General features: G+C 44.1%; 1 protein-coding gene across 1 annotated transcript in view; it reads right to left on the reverse strand.

Annotated features, from left to right (window-relative positions):
• The window catches only part of MMP14 (matrix metallopeptidase 14), a 35385-nt gene that overhangs the window by 1742 nt on the left and 16998 nt on the right, over positions 1-16645 (reverse strand). The window contains exons 2-10 of the mRNA XM_063913574.1: positions 6116-6264; positions 4691-4813; positions 4302-4609; positions 3951-4118; positions 3287-3462; positions 3044-3182; positions 1560-1710; positions 1336-1451; positions 1-564 (exon numbers count right to left, since the gene is read on the reverse strand). The exon at positions 1-564 is cut by the window's left edge and continues 1742 nt beyond it. Of these exons, the coding sequence (XP_063769644.1) occupies positions 239-564; positions 1336-1451; positions 1560-1710; positions 3044-3182; positions 3287-3462; positions 3951-4118; positions 4302-4609; positions 4691-4813; positions 6116-6264 (1656 nt within the window). The 3' untranslated portion in view covers positions 1-238. The remainder of the gene's footprint in view (positions 565-1335; positions 1452-1559; positions 1711-3043; positions 3183-3286; positions 3463-3950; positions 4119-4301; positions 4610-4690; positions 4814-6115; positions 6265-16645) is intronic.

A 16645-nucleotide genomic window follows, 5' to 3' on the forward strand; every position in this document is an offset into this window, starting at 1 on the left:
CAAGTGGTGGCTGTACCAAGATCACTGTCTGACCAATAGAAACTAATATAAGTACCAGTGCAACAACCGTTATGGAAGACATGGCTCCAATCTGTGAAGGGGTTAAACGTAGCGATGTGTGCCACATAACAAGCGGCAAAGATGGTGTAACCTGGCTCTCTCCCTTCCTCCCTCCCCAGGAGATTGATACTGCTCCACATGATATCTGTGTGAGGGAGGTGGGCAGATCCATGAGGTCTCACACTTTGTCCAGAAGGGAGCGCTGCCAGTATAGAAGCCTCTTAGGAGTGCCATACTGCCTGAAGATCAAAACAGCCAGTCCAAGGAACAGGACACAAAGTAAGAGGAGGACAGGTATTACAACAGCTGCCACGCTCACTCCTCCACTGGCTTCATCCACTTCGATGATTACCACTTCTGTGTCATCATCAGCATCATCAGGTTGCCTGACGGTGCTGCAGCCCACAAAGTCCTGCAGAAAAGACTTAGGGAAACCAGATTCTGTCTTCAGTTGCTGGTTATTAAACTTCCAGTACTTGTTGCCCTTGTAGAAATAGGTGAAGGCTATAAAATAGGAAACATGAAGGTAGTTATATGAAAAAGGAGCCACTAAAGTGATTAAACAAATGAGGATGCATAATAAAAGCCAATGCAATAAAAGCACAGGGCTAGGAAATAGGAAGAATATGTTGTCATAAGATGGATATACACATGTACGAATTTCTGCTGATCGGGATAACACTCCCAATCAGTAGAGAAGTATGTCCCCGGCTGAACCACTTCAGACTCCTTTACACACATATACAAATTTGACGTGAATTGTATGTGTGTGTACGTGCTTCTATGGGATCCGGTTGTCGAACCTACTAATATTAAACTGCATATAAGATGTGACCTCACAATCCCGGCCGTTGCAAGAGCGTTATAAGCCTGCTGACACTCCTGCATCAGCTCTGTATACACACCTATACAATCGTCAGGCCGTTCTCCCGATATCGAGTGAATGGGATGACGATTGTAGAGGCCACCCAGCTTTTCTTATTTAAAGTCACAGGAGACTTTCTTTAGCCTGTGTAATCTCATGTGATCATCAACAAGCAATAAGCAGCCTACATTGTGTTGGAGGACACAATCCCATGAGTACCTGATACCTTTCAAGGACATGCAGAAGTGTATAAATAAAAATACCAGAAGCTATAAAATTTTATATTAGTTAATGTATAAACATATATTTCCTGATTTCCTGTCCCATTCTCTGCTGAAGTCATGCTTAATACAATGTTTTTCCTCATAGTCTGCACGGCACAGCTCTGCTTTAAGTACTGTCTTCCATACCTCCATCTTTTCCATTGAATGCCCCTCGGACAGAATCAGGGATTCCTTCCCACACTTTCATAGGTTTTGGGTAATCTGCATCGACAGCCCTCATCTCCTCGTTAAACCGATAGTACCTGAATAAGAGAAGATAGATGGCGTGTGTGAGGAAAGCACAGAACATGTTCCATCAATCAGTTCCACCATCTGTAGTCTGTCCTTGTTAGGCCATCACTATCCCTTACTTGTTTCCTCTGAAGAAGTAAGTGTTTCCATTGGGCATCCAGTAGATAGCAGCATCGATTCTATCACTTGGTAATCCTCGACCCAACTCTTTCAGTGTCTTAGGGTACCCAGGCTGGAGCATGGCTTCATCAAACAACCAATGCTTATCCCCTGAAGACACAGACCACACAAATACATTTGAGCACTAAAGTCTCAAAAGAGCTTCTACTTACTATAAAGACGCTGCTTTAATTTTGTTTCAATTGACATTGTTATAGAAATTAAACTTAATAAACAATGGAAGATAAAAAGTTGCAGAAGGATAGATAATGGGGGTCATTCCGAATTGATAGCTCACTGCCATTTTTCGCAGCGCAGCAATCAGGTCTCTACTGCGCATGCATATGCACCGCAATGCGCATGCACGTCGTACAGGTACAAAGCGGATCGTTGCTGAGCGATGGATTTAATGAAGAATCCATTCGCACAGCCGATAGCAAGGAGATTGACAGGAAGTGGGAGTTTATGGGTGTCAACTGACCGTTTTCTGGGTATGTTTGGAAAAACGCAGGCGTGTCCAGGCATTTGCAGGGCAGGTATCTGAAGTCAATTCCGGGACCAAAAAGGCTGAAGTGATCGCAAAGGCTGAGTAAGTCCAGACCTACTCAGAAACTGCACAAAATGTTTTTGCAGAGCTCGGCTACAAATCTGTTTGCACACTTGCAAAGCGAAAATACACTCCCCCGTGGGCGGCGACTATGCGTTTGCACGGCTGCTAAAAGTAGCTAGCGAGCGATCAACTCGGAATGAGGGCCATTGTCTTTTAGATGAACATAGCCAGAATCAAGCACTTAATTCCCTCAGATGATATGCCAAAAGTCATCCATGCATTTGTATCATCTCGATTAGACTACTGTAATGCCCTCTACCTTGGTCTACCAGCAAAAGAATTGCAACGCTTACAGCTGGTGCAAAACACAGCTACCAGGCTGTTAACCAACCAGCCCCGTTCTAGCCACATAACACCCATCCTCTACTCCCTTCACTGGCTGCCTGTAAGATGGCGAATCATTTTCAAGATTGGCTTACTGAGTTTCAAAGCATTACATGACCAAGGCCCAAGGTACCTGAAACAGCTTCTGACCCCATACTGCCCCACTCGATTACTGCGATCTGTAGATGAAGGACTTTTAGCAGTACCTAGAATCTACCGTAGTTCATCTGGGGGTCGAGCTTTTAGTCATGCGGCTCCGACTCTATGGAACTCATTTCCCCGCACAGTGCGAGAGGCCCCAACTATAGAATCCTTAAAAAGTAGACTCAAGACTTTCCTGTTTACTCAAGCATTTCCATAGTGTCCCTTTTAGTATCTTCATGCTTCTGTATTTTATGAAAATGTACTTCATTATTTTCTGTACTACATTATGCTATGTATTTGTTAAGCGCCTTGAGTCCTATTGGAGAAAGAGCGCTATATAAATAAAATTATTATTATTATTATTACCTTTGAAGAAGACAAATTTGCCATCTTTCCTTTCATATGCTGAATTTATAGAGTTTGGAAGTCCCTGCCAGAATTGCCCAATGGGCAGTGGGTAACCATCCATTACACGGTTATTCTGTAGACGCCAGAACCAGCGCTCCTGAGGCACAAAAAGGAACCATTAGTGAGGAGTGGATCAGAAGGTGGCTGATGTAGTGGTGACTGTATCTTGGTTTAACTCATTTGTGACTGCTGTATACTGACCTTAAAGATAAACATCTCTCCCCTCAAAATAGCCATGGTATCAAAATTGCCTTGGCAAATATCTGGTCCATAACGTGGTACATCGGGATCATCAGGAATATCTGGCCGGTGACGTGGAGTGGGATGAGGTGCACGTGTGGGACGAGGTGCACGTGTTGGTGGTCCTTCCCCATGGCCTAAGTATGGGATTTCAGTCAGTATCAGCAACATACACAAGATATCTCGGCAGCAGCATACTGTAAGTATTTCATACTATCTCATTCATCTTCACTGACACACAAGTGCCTTACAGATTAGCTGGTAATGTCTGTGCATGATCTACCACAATATTGTAGTGAAACTAGAATGCAATGTCTACACCTAATTCCACATTTCTTTTACATTATTGAAACTTTTACCTTTATGCATGGATTCTTCCTAACTTATATCAGACTACGGGCAGGATATAGTAACAGCAAAATGTGGTCAAAACTATAAAAACTGCAGTTTTCAGAGGTTTGACCACATTCCCCATATATATCAAGCCTGTACCCAATAAGTAATGCCATTTATAGACAACATTGCCTACAGAAGCCTATGTGCTTCTTGAGAGAGCTATGTCTTATAGTAGGCCTTTTATTGCCTTCCCAAAATTTCTGCATACATCCTCCAGAGCCTTACTCACCACTTCCATATATCTGCTGGATACCTCTACGATCATCTTCTGGTAGTTGAAAGTTCTGAGTGTCCATCCACTGATAGAATGGTGCCATAATAGCTGATGGATCATGGGAATGTTCTAGACCCAATGCATGGCCTAGTTCATGCACGGCCACTAGAAATAGGTCATTACCTAATTGAATAGGGGAATAAAAATGTATATTTTTTATTAGTTTTAGATACTGCAAAGCATTTCTCACAATACTTTTTCTAGCTTTACTTCTTGCTTCTTATCCTCTGTTGAAACAAATTCCCCATTCCCTCTCAACCTTCCATGCACTGCTCACTACAGACAGTGTTTACTCCTTCCCCTTACCATCTAGATCATCATTCCTGGATGTCCATGGTTCTGCAGAATCAAAGTGAGTGTCTCCACCAATGCCAGGCCCAGGAAAGTATGCATGTGCCAGAAAGCCCCCGACTCCATCAAAAGGGGTGCTATCACCATGGAAACCCTCAGCAAAGAAAAGCATGATGTCAGCATGCTTGGCATAACCATCCTGAATGTCCACATATCGAACCTCACGGAACTGTAGTGGGGTCACACTCTGCCAGACAGCAAATGCTCTCCGGATAGCCTCATGTGTCTCATATTCGCCCACTTTGGGTGTATAATTCTGTATGCTGGGAGTAAACAATTATTCTGTTAAAAACTTGGATAGAACTTCATTGTAAAATTATGCTCCAAGATATTGTGCCACGTACCAGAAGGTGATGTCTTTGTGCTGCCATTTTAGTCCCTGTACAGCATATCTTTTTCGCCTCAAATTTGCTTTAATTTCGGTCCCAAACTTATCTGGGACACCACATCTTGGCCTCCTCATTGCCCTGAAAACAACAAACCAATAATCAGTTAGTTGATGCTTGGGAATCAGTTTATACAGTATGTGTCTTGAAGTCTGGAATTTGTTGTGATGCTTGCTGTGACTCTATGGGAGATTTAGCAAACCTTCTACAAGAGAAAGAGGTGTTGCTCATAGCAATTTTCCTGAATATACTAGTTAAATTAAAGCTAGAATTTGATTGGTTGCTATGATCAACACCTACCTTTCTCCTTTTCACAAGGAGAAAATATCCTCCGAAGCACGGTACAGTCCATTGTACTATCCACATTAGGTTACCCTCCCTAAATGTAGTTGGGACAAGAAGGTCAATTATCAAAGAATAAATTACAAGGCCAAATATAGCAAGCTACAGATGTCAGTATCTTAAATGGAAGATAATCTAAGACATGTCATAAAAAAGTTTTGCACATTTTTTGTTAGCAAAATGCTACTGAAGAGACACTGCAGACAGTCTTCTGGTCTGATGAGACTAAGGTGGAATTTTTTTAGCCTGCATGATAATGCCAAGTGCTAAATGACAAACCAGTCCCATTGTAAAGTAAATCAGTAGTTGCAGCTCCCTACTGAGATCTGATTCAGTGGCAGGGACAGATAGTTATCATATGAGGATCCATGAATGGTGCACATAACACACAAAGCCTGTAACCCTCTGTCAAAAAGCTTCTCCTGAAGGGGAAGTTTATCTCTCAACAAATTGGAATATCATATCAGCCGGATCATTCAGTATGCATGGTCAATATGCGCTCTCCTGTGCGATATTATCCAGTAGGCCATGCTGCATGGCCGACTAGACGATATTGCATGCGGCACCATGCAAAGTAATGAAGGACGGAACAAGGGATTGTTCTATTCTTCATTCCATCATTCTGATGTGTACCGCAGTAACGATATGTCGGACAGTCGTTCATCATATCGCTCCAGTGTGTACCAGGATTGAGATTTTACTTGTACATGACATACAGTACAGCCATACTTCACTTTGGTTTTCTAGGATAAATATATTTTTTGTGACTTGATTTTACATTTCAATACTGATGTGTTGTCACAAAACATGAATTGTATGATTCAGGATACAACTATTATGTGCAAACCATACTGCGGACAAAAACAAAAATAATAGGAGGTTTTTAAAAGTCACCATTTAATAAATAGAATGTTTTGGTTGCTGAATCTTACACCAGCTATGTCATTCATGGAATAGCTGCACAAGGACTGCAGCAAGATGACCTGTAAATTGTGACCAATTGCTACCACCTAGGCTTCGCTCACTGGTAGTAACCAATACCTCTCTGTGTTGCTATCCACCTTGCCAGTCACAGTCAGTCCATAGAACTTCTGCATAGCAGCGATGGCTTCAGTCATTGATTGTGGGGAGCGCAATGTGTGTGTACGGAGGTCTCCTGGAGGCAGATATCCATACTGCTGTAGCCAGCCCTGTAGAAACAGAAGAACATGTCTCAGAAATGTCTTCAGAAACATCTTGAAAATGTATTGGCGTGTTGCTGAAGTGGTTACAAACACATAATGCTCACATTGGAGGCCATGCTCTGACAGATAATCTGCACCAAATTTTGATGGTGCACCAAGATGTACCAAGTGGTATTTGAGTGTCTAAAGATATTATGTAGACAGCTCAGTCGCTACACATTCAAAATGCATGCTTGTACAACAGGGAAGGGTCTATGGTGGCATTTTCATATAGTCGCAGAAGCATCCGGCTCAGAGACAGCCTCCTAATGAGCACATAGCTTCTATGTTCTGATTTATCATTGGTTGCAGTGGGTCGTCCCATATTATAGTTACAAGAAATTATTTAATCTGGCTGTTTATCTAAATTTTCTTGCCGGGACGGGGATCCAGAGCTTACTGGGATGACAATCAGTAAGTCATTGTACTGGGTGGTGTGGTTGTAGGGTTCGTCTTCAGTATGCCGAATGTTAGGATCCCGGCGCACAGTATACCGGCGCCGGAATCCCGACACCCGGCATACCGACATATATTCTCCCTCGTGGGGGTCCACGACCCCCCTGGAGGGAGAATAAAATAGCGTGGCGAGCGCAGCAAGCCCACAAGGGGCTCATTTGCGCTCGCCACATTGTCGGTATGCTGGCGGTCGGGCTCCCGGCGCCGGCATACCATACTACACCCGGTTGTAGTAGGGCTGGAAGCACATAAGGCCAAATTCTGCCACCCAAGCAAGTGAAATCTTACAGTCTAATGTGGGAATGGCAAATATTTCCCAGAGCAGGTTGGCAAATGTCCCTTATCTCTGAGTACCACCTTCTTGGTTAGATTCTGATGAAATTAAATGGTAAAGCTGACCACTAGGTGGGACTTGAAAGAAAAATATATGGAGTTTACAGGATCAGACTAGATGGGGAAAGTGGTAATTATCTGCCTTCAAATTCTATGTTTCTATGTGTCACAAAGCATTAGAGTGCTCTGGTGTTTATCAAAATATAAATAGTTATTTGTAATAGTATAGACTTACTAGTATATAATCAGACTGAGACTGATTTATCTGCTACATTGTATACTATGATCAGCTGTTATCCACATGATACATGTACACATATCCACATGATACATGTAATGCACTGGCAAACCACAGAGATAGTAAGTTCCGCTTCACTTTAGCCCTGCTGTTACTTGGGGCTGTGTGCAGGTGTGTGCATCAGAATGTGATGACCTAGGCAGATGGATAGGAGTTTCTTGCTACTACAGGCAACGGAACAATTCATTTGAATGAGCTGGGGTTGAGATCACATCAGAAGCCATGCCTGAGTAGGTATGGACGATTAAAGGAGCCATATCAATCTTTTGGATCAATAAAGGGTTGGTACTAGTGTTTCTTGGCACATTTATCATCATGGGAAAATCAATCATTCTTTTTCCTCATAATAGCTAATTAGTGCATGCACACAAGAGAGCTCCATCATTCACATTCCTGGCAGATCACCTGTCTAGCAGTGCAAGAGGTGCAAACAGGGCATTTACCGATCTGACTGATATATCACACCGTCACCGCCTGTATCGGTTGGTAATCCGCACAAAAACTGTAAATATCACATGATATATCAACTCAATGTCCATCCCTAGTCTGATTGTATGGGATGATGCAGCATGTTACAGATCTGAGAGTGGGCCTGGAAAATGAATCAGAATGCACAAACGTAGGTGCACAAACCCCACTGCTTTATATGACACAGGGGGCTGATTCAGAGTCACACACCGCTGCTGCTACTACTGCATTAGCGTCTCTTGCTGTAGTCATGTCTGCGACTTTATGCTAGTGCCAGCCCTTCCCCTGGTGTGCCACACTCTTTCAGTGTCTTCAGTTACTGCAATGCCACCTGATGCATCTTAGGTGCTACCATCGGACGCATCATGGGCGGGGGAACCTTACAGCTGCCTCATGCTAGGTGCAGGATCTGTATCAGAGTATGACCACCAATGTCAGTAATTTAGCAACTGAGTTCTCAAGCAGTGACACACCCATGACACTCCCATGAGATGCCCATAAGATGTACCATCTTCGTGCATCTGATAACCCACCTACTAGTCAGCGCCTGGGCTTTGGCAGCCCATTTCCTGTACATTTCTGATAACGTGCGTCTCATGGGCCCTACACACTGGCCGATATTTTGAAAGATATGAACGATCTCGTTCATAAATGAACGAGATCTCGTTCATATCTTTCAGTGTGGAGACTTAAGCGATGAACGATGCGCGTCCCCGCGCTCGTTCATCGCTGGTCTCCTGTCGGCTGTGCATGCAGGCCAATATGGACGATCTCGTCCATATTTGCCTGCACGTCTATGGAGCCGGGTGACGGGGGGAGTGAAGAAGCTTCACTCCCCCCGTCACTGCCCCCCCCCGCCGCCGGGTCGCTCGTCGGCCGTATCGGCCGTCGGGCACCTCGGCCAGTGAGTAGGGCCCATTAGTCGCTGCTGTGACACATGTATTGTATGACCTTAGACATATGTGAAGTTGAAACACAGACCATTTGCACAAATATTGTCATTGCATGCAACTTAGAATCAGGCCCATATTACATGCATATATAAACACAGATGTTAGAGGGGGGAGATGCTAATAATAATAATTTTATTTATATAGCGCTCTTTCTCCAATAGGACTCAAGGCGCTGAACAGATACACAGCATAATATAGTACAGAAAATAATGAAGTACATTTTCATAAAATACAGAAGCATGTAGATACTAAAGGAATACTATGGAAATGCTTGAGTAAACAGGAAAGTCTTGAGTGTATTTTTGAAGGATTCTATAGTTGGGGCCTCTCGCACTGTGCGGGGAAGTGAGTTCCATAGAGTCGGAGCCGCATGACTAAAAGCTCGACCCCCAGATGAATTACGGGAGATTCTAGGTACTGCTAAAAGTCCTTCATCTACAGATCGCAGTAACCGAGTGGGGCAGTATGGGGTCAGAAGCTGTTTCAGGTACCTTGGGCCCTGGTCATGTAATGCTTTGAAACTCAGTAAGCCAATCTTGAAGATGATTCGCCATCTTACAGGCAGCCAGTGAAGGGAGTAGAGGATGGGTGTTATGTGGCTAGAACGGGGCTGGTTGGTTAACAACCTGGCAGCTGTGTTTTGTACCAGCTGTAAGCAGTGCAATTCTTTTGCTGGGAGACCAAGGTAGAGGGCAATACACTAGTCTAATCAAGATGATACAAATGCATGTATGACTTTTGGCAGATCATCTGAGGGAATTAAGTGCTTGATTCTGGCTATGTTACTCAGGTGAAAGAATGAGGATTTGATTGTGGCTGATATCTGATATTTAAGTGTCAAGCCACCATCCAGGACAACGCCAAGATTCCGCACCAGATCAGTGGTTTGTAATTCTGAATCCCCGAGTGTAAGTCCAGTTGGTTGGCTATGTTGCAGTCTTGCTCTTTGATGTAGCAGTCCTCTAATAAGGACCTCTGTTTTATCCAGGTTCAGTTGCAGCCAACTGGCACTCATCCACTCCTGGAGCTCAGCTAGACAGCCATTTAGGGTTGCCATAGAGTTATCAGTGCCTTGGAGCAAAGGACAAAGTACAGTTGTGTATCATCTGCATAGCAGTGGTAGACCAGGCCATGGCGCCTGATTATTTCACCCAATGGGAGCATGTATAATGCATAAAGCATGGGGGATAGTATAGAACCTTGTGGGACACCACATGGTGATGAGTATACTCCAGACGATACTCTCTGTGACCTGCCTGTGAGAAATGATTTCAACCAGCTTAGGACTGTGCCATCCAGTCCACAAAAATTTATCAGTCGCTCAATCAGAAGCTCATGGTCCACGGTATCAAATGCTGCAGAGAGATCCAGAAGGATTAAAATTGTCTTTTGCCATCAGAAGATCATTTAACACACACAGCAGGGCTGTTTCAGTGCTAAGTCGTCTCCTGAATCCTGATTGGAATGGATAATAAATATCATGGGTTGTCAGGCGGGTTTCCGGTTGATTTGCAACCACTTTCTCAATAACCTTTCCCGGAAAAGGAAAGTTTGATACCGGTCTGTAGTTGGTCATGCAGCTAGGATCTAAATTAGTTTTTTTAAGAAGAAGTCTAACAATTGCTTCCTTTAGGGGTCCAGAAAAAAATGCCTGAAAAGTTGAGCAGGCCTATTGTTTGCTGCCATGATCTATTTTGACAGGAACTGTGATTTCTTACGGGTGATTGTCGATTGATATTCTTCATTATGCTTTATTAGTTTTATTTTGTCATCCACTAGGTTAGTCTTCCTCCATCATCTTTCCAGTCTACGTCCCAGTCTATGCAATATGAGATGGGGCTTACTAGATGATGCACCTAGACCATCTGCATAACATATTGCTTTATTTGCTGTCTGAGTCCCGACAATTATCTGAGCAAAGTAATACAGAAAAGGGTGGGAACTTTTGAGTGTAATTACATTAATATATACTTACACCGGATGGTCTTCAGTATGCAGAATGTCGGGATCCCGGCGCACAGTATACCGGCGTTGGAATCCCGACACCCGGAATACCGACACCCGGCATACCGACACCCGGCATACCGACAGCTATTCTCCCTCGTGGGGGTCCACGACCCCCCTGGAGGGAGAATAAAATAGCGTGGCGCGCATAGCGCGCCACCGTGCCCACAGCGTGGTGAGCGCAGCGAGCCCGCAAGGGGCTCCTTTGCGCTCGCCACGGTGTCGGTATGCCGGCGGTCGGGCTCCCGGCGCCAGTATGCTGGTCGCCGGGAGCCCGGCATACCATACTACAACCCTTACACTCTCTTGGAATCTAATAATAATAAACAGGCTTTAATGTGCCCTGTGTCTGCATCTCCGCCTTTGAGCATGATGCCCTGATAATCAATAACATGAGCAGTATGATTGCACTGATGCCTCACAGCACTGAGCTCATGAGTTCCTTTCAAACCTGGGTCATATTTCTGTTAACACCCCTTTCAGACATGTGACTCGGGAACTTGCTCAGTTGGCAAATTCCCGTTTCTCAGCTCCGTGACCCTGGTCGGGAGCAGGGTTGGAACCTGAGACTTACTCTCGGGTTGTGTCCTATCACACATGTAGAAATCCCGGGTTGATACGCGTTCATGTGCATAAACCTGGGGTTTAGCTGCATGTCTGAAAAGGGTATTATACGTATGTTCTCCAAGTGTTTGCGCAGGATTCATCTGGGTACTCTGGTTTCTCCTCAGAATCCACAAACGTACAGGCTGGGAAACTGACTCCTGGCAAAAAAAACATTAACCCTAGTGTATAGGTGCGCCCCCGTGGTAGGGATCATGGATTGTAAGAGCCACTGTGAATAACTCTTATCTGAAAAGAGCTGCGTGCTCCACCTAAATAACTGTCAATAAATAAGTCTAGTAGACTAACATAATCACATACTTATAATGACATAAAAGTTGAGATACCATCTAGGTCTGAAATGTTTTTGAAGTAAATTGATTACATTTTTGGGTAATTAATTTCCCAGAAGGAAAATTAAAACAACAATTCTATGCTAAGAAAAAACACGCTGTAAACACTGTTATTGGAATGGGACAACCAATGTGTGTTCTTAAAGCCACTATAACGGATTACATATGAAAGCCCGCCGGGCAGAATGCCAGCTGTCGATATCTCAACAGCGGCATCCCGCCCAGCAGAATGCCGGCAGTGGGGCGAGTGGTTCAAGTCCTCCCACTATATGTGTATCGTGGACACCCACGAGTGGAAATAGCCCCTGTGTGCCGGGATTCTGGCTGACGGTATTGTAGGCTGGCGGGATTCCGGCATCTGCATCCTGACCGCTGGGATCCCAACAGCCGGCAGATTGAATGGATCCCTGCTTAACGCCCTGTAACAGTCATAGCTCAAACATAATATACTAAACAGGTAAATTTCAGCTTGCATTGAAATCGGTACACGGATCCTCATATGGAGTACAAAAATTTATAAATCGGGGGCGGAGATAGGGCGAGTTCCGATGTTTACACACCATCGCAATGACAACTCCATACCACCCAACATGACCCATTCCACCCATGCTCTGTTTCTGGATTTCCCGGCGATTGCCGTCACCTGTTTTAATCTAGTTAATGGATAAGAAAGGTGCTTCACCACAGGTAATGGCAATCATAAATCAAGAGGGAAATCCAGGAGCAGATCATTTTGTCCCTCCTAAAATGGCTCATGTTTGGAGGTACGCAACTCATCCCCCTTACTTGCGAGTTAACTGGATTGAGCCCATTGGTATAAATATTACATAACACATAGGATAACTTAGTGTCTTCTACTGCATGTTGGCTTTGAAAACACATTAATGAATGGTCTGTTCATAGTGAGGTAAAATAATAAGACAGTTGTTATCTAATGACCTATTGTACAGATACATTCTGCAAAATCATAAAAATATGTAAGTAAAAATGTCTATTAGTAAATATTTCAGAAATACTTTGTTAGAATTATTTACAATGATTGGAAAACCTTGATAAGGATGTAACAAAGTTCAGTGTTTTGTCAGATGAGGAGTTAACAGTTATATCACTGTCTCTTCAATGAGAGAGGAGCATTAGTGTGCTGGGGGATGTTCTGAAGGAGATAATGTATTTTGTCTCCCCTGAGACTACATAAAATAGACACAACTTCAAAGTGAGTGGTGGGGGAAGGATGGTATATCACTGAAACGTATACAGGAAAACCTTACACAGATGTAGGGCAGGGAGGGGAAAGGCCAATTGGGAAATGGGAGAAGAGGAGATGATGTTGTAACTTGTAGATGAAAAATCATAAACACATTCTCACATGATCAGTTACACAAGCCGGAAAGTTTAGAACAATAATACTGAAACTTTACGCAATCACTCATATAAATAATTTAAAAAAAATATGTTTAATCAAACTTCCTCTTAAATATCAGCCCAAAGGTTCCTTTTAAATAAAATCACAATGGGCTGATGGAAAATTGTTTGGAAAATAAGTTAGTAAATAACTGTAAGGCAAAACCACAGATGTATACATCTCAAAATGCGTCCAGCTATGCATTGGCACCATATGCATCTGGTTTACACCATCATCAGTGTGTGTATACACCTGCCCTCCCAGTAGGCATATATGCCTGTTACCCCAGGTTTCCTGAGCTGTATTTGGGTTAATACGCTCTTATTGTACTTTGTCTATGTTTGACCATCCCATTCCTCCCGTTCCGCCTCTCTAGTCATAAGAATGCTAAAGCTCTAAATAAGCACAGTTTGCATTGGCGCATACATACCAGCTCCATTTGTGAGAATGCACAATGCTAATTTGGGTAATTTACGCTATTTAAACTAATGTAAACTCAACTCAGCATTAGACCTGAAGGGCCTGATTCAGAGTTGGAAATGTAAAATGCATTTTCTGCACTGCGCAAACTCAGAAATGCTCAGAAAACATACAAGCACAACGGGGGTCATTCAGTGCAGTTGTTCTTCCTACTCCTGTTGCAATGATTTGCTGTATGCAATTGCGATTATCAGCAAAAGGTAACCCATGCAAAAGGATGCTCACTGTGATCACATCTTTGCGTAGGGCGCTGCATGATTGCAGAAACATCGGTAGCATTGTTGCACATCGGGTTGCCACGCAGGGCCTGAGTACCTCTAAAAATGCGCAGGCTAAGCTGCTCTTTCAGGACGCACAGCCCTCTCCAGTAGCATGGTTTATTGCAGCTGCTAATATATGCATAGCCCAGAAAACGGCCATGAGACAACTGCATTTGTATGACCACTCCCCGTTATCACCACTTACCAAACACTTCCTGTGACTAAAATCTTGCTGTGACTGCACTCGCAAGTCACTCGCTGTGCGTGGCACTGCAGCTTAAAAGCATGCACAGTGCAATAATATTGATTGATAGGTGTACAACCTTTACACCCCTTACAAGCAACAGAGCAGGAGAGGGATGCGGCTTTCAGACAGAGAGACAGTGCAGCAAAGGCATTCACGCAATTACAATAGATTGAGAGTTGGAGGCCTGCATTCCCATATGTCTGTCTGTGGCTGTATATTACCCCTTTCACATCGCACAAATAACCCGGTATCGACCTGGCATATTGCCAGGTCGAAGCGGGTCAGTGTGCGGTGTGAAAGCGCCAAGTCCAAATTCCCGGGTCGCCTGACCCGGTAATTCAACCCGGGTTATAAAGCAGTGTTATTCCCGGGTTGAATACCGTGTCAGTGGCTGCGTAAACGGATTCCCCATTTACTAGATATGGAGAGGCGGCGTGGAGATGACCTCATCTCCCAGCGTCGCCTCCGCTACCGGCTCCGCCCCCTGCCGCTATGGCAACCGACTCGGCATATTGCCGGGTCGGACAGCCAGCCAAAAGAGGTAGGAGAGTCTCCAATGCCGGATCCCACCCAGGAAGGACCCGTTTCCAATTCCTGGGTGGGATCCAGCATTGGAGATGTGAAAGGGGTTTATGTTGCAGCTGCAAGACCTCTGGGTAACTTCTAGAGATGATAATTCCAATGATGATGAATGGCTCAACCAGATCCCCACGTTTGATTGCCTATTTGTAGACTCCCTCTTCATGCAGCTTCTGTGAAAATACAGTATATTAATGGCTCTAATAGCTAATAAGTGATTGTCTGCTAGGGGTATGGGAATCAGGGCGACAGTGTCTAGGTCGAAACACATTAGGTCGACAGTGACTAGATCAACACAGGAAATGGGTCGACCTGGCCATTATGTTGACATGGAGAAAGTCGACATGAGTTTTTTTATGCTTTTTTGGTGTCGTTTTCTTCGTAAAGTGATCGGGAACCCCAATTAGTGCACCACGTACCCTCACATGGCTCGCGGCTTCGGGGACAGGTTACCGTTCCCAATTGTAGTCCACGTGGATCGTAAAGTATGAAAAAGTTCAAAAAATGAAGAAAAAAAAGGTGAAAAACTCATGTCGACCTTTTTCCATGTCGACCTAATGGCAGTGTCAACCTATTTCCTGTGTCGACCTACTCAATGTCGACCTAGACAGTGTCGGCCGGATACCGTCTGCTAGCACCACAGCTGAGGGCAGCTCACTTACTACCGCTGGTCATTTAAACGCAATTATGTGGCTGCTTCTTTGTTGATTTTGGGGGTCATTCAGACCCGATCGTACGCTGCCTTTTTTCGCAGCTGTGCGATCGGGTCTGTACTGCGCATGCGCAAGGGCCGCAATGCGAAGGCACGACGGCCGTCGCCTGGCAGAGACGAAAAGAACGAAGAACGCGTTTGCAGTGGCGAACACAAGAAGATTGACAGGAAGAGGCCGTTTTCAGGGAGTGTCGAGGAAAACACAGGGGTGTCCGGCCGTTTACAGGGAGATTTCCTGACGTCAGCTACAGCAAGGATCTGGAGCTGTGCAGAGACTGCACAAACTTTTTGCTTTGTGCAGCTCTCTGCACAGCCGATCGCTCCCCTGCACAGCCCTAACTCCCTCCCCTGTAGGCGGCGATTACCTGGTCACAGCAGTGCAAAAAATAGCCTGCGTGCGACCAGGTCTGAATTAGGCCCTTAGGTAATGACGTTTTTGTGACGGTGTATTATATCTCAGATGGTAGATACATTTTTATAATGTTTTCATTTTATTTTTCCTTTTCTATGTGCTGCACCTCTTGTTTGTGTGAGATCTTATCTGTATAATTGATGTGCATATTTTGTACCCCATTCAGAGTTTGTCATATCTGTAGCTCTGGATATGGGCAAAAATTATACTTATTCTGCACGCAGCACAACTTAGGTTCTCTTACAGATGCCACCACATAAGACCCAAAGTCTCTAATACTCTACATTCCCCATATACAGTAACAGGACGATAAGATGGCTCCTAAATTACTTCAAAACAGTAATAATATATAACCCAATCATGCCATAACTGATGTGGTACAAGTGTCTACTAGTACTTACACCCACAGAGGGTACAATGGAAGCTGTGATCTTATCTGAGAACAGTGCAAGTAGTCATCAGATGAATGCCGCCAACCCCCACATGAGTTATTATATGTAACAGCAGAACATTATTAATATGCAAACAACAGCTACATTTATATTGACGGTAATAATCAAATATTTAAATATTTGGTGTTGAGGCCTCTAGTCAACAGAAGCAGAACACTTTTGGGATTTATGTTATCCTAGTAGCACAGTGGTTTGCATTGCTGTTTCCCAGTTTCCGCCCAGGGTGCTATCAGCGTGACCTATGTATGTTCTTTCCATGTTTGCCGGGATTTCAGTAAAGTTAACAGAAGTTCATCTGGGATTTTTGCCCCATAAGGGCCTGGTTCTGAGTCACAC

Source organism: Pseudophryne corroboree, chromosome 1 (assembly GCF_028390025.1).
Source record: "Pseudophryne corroboree isolate aPseCor3 chromosome 1, aPseCor3.hap2, whole genome shotgun sequence".
NCBI classification, from domain to species: Eukaryota; Metazoa; Chordata; class Amphibia; order Anura; family Myobatrachidae; genus Pseudophryne; species Pseudophryne corroboree.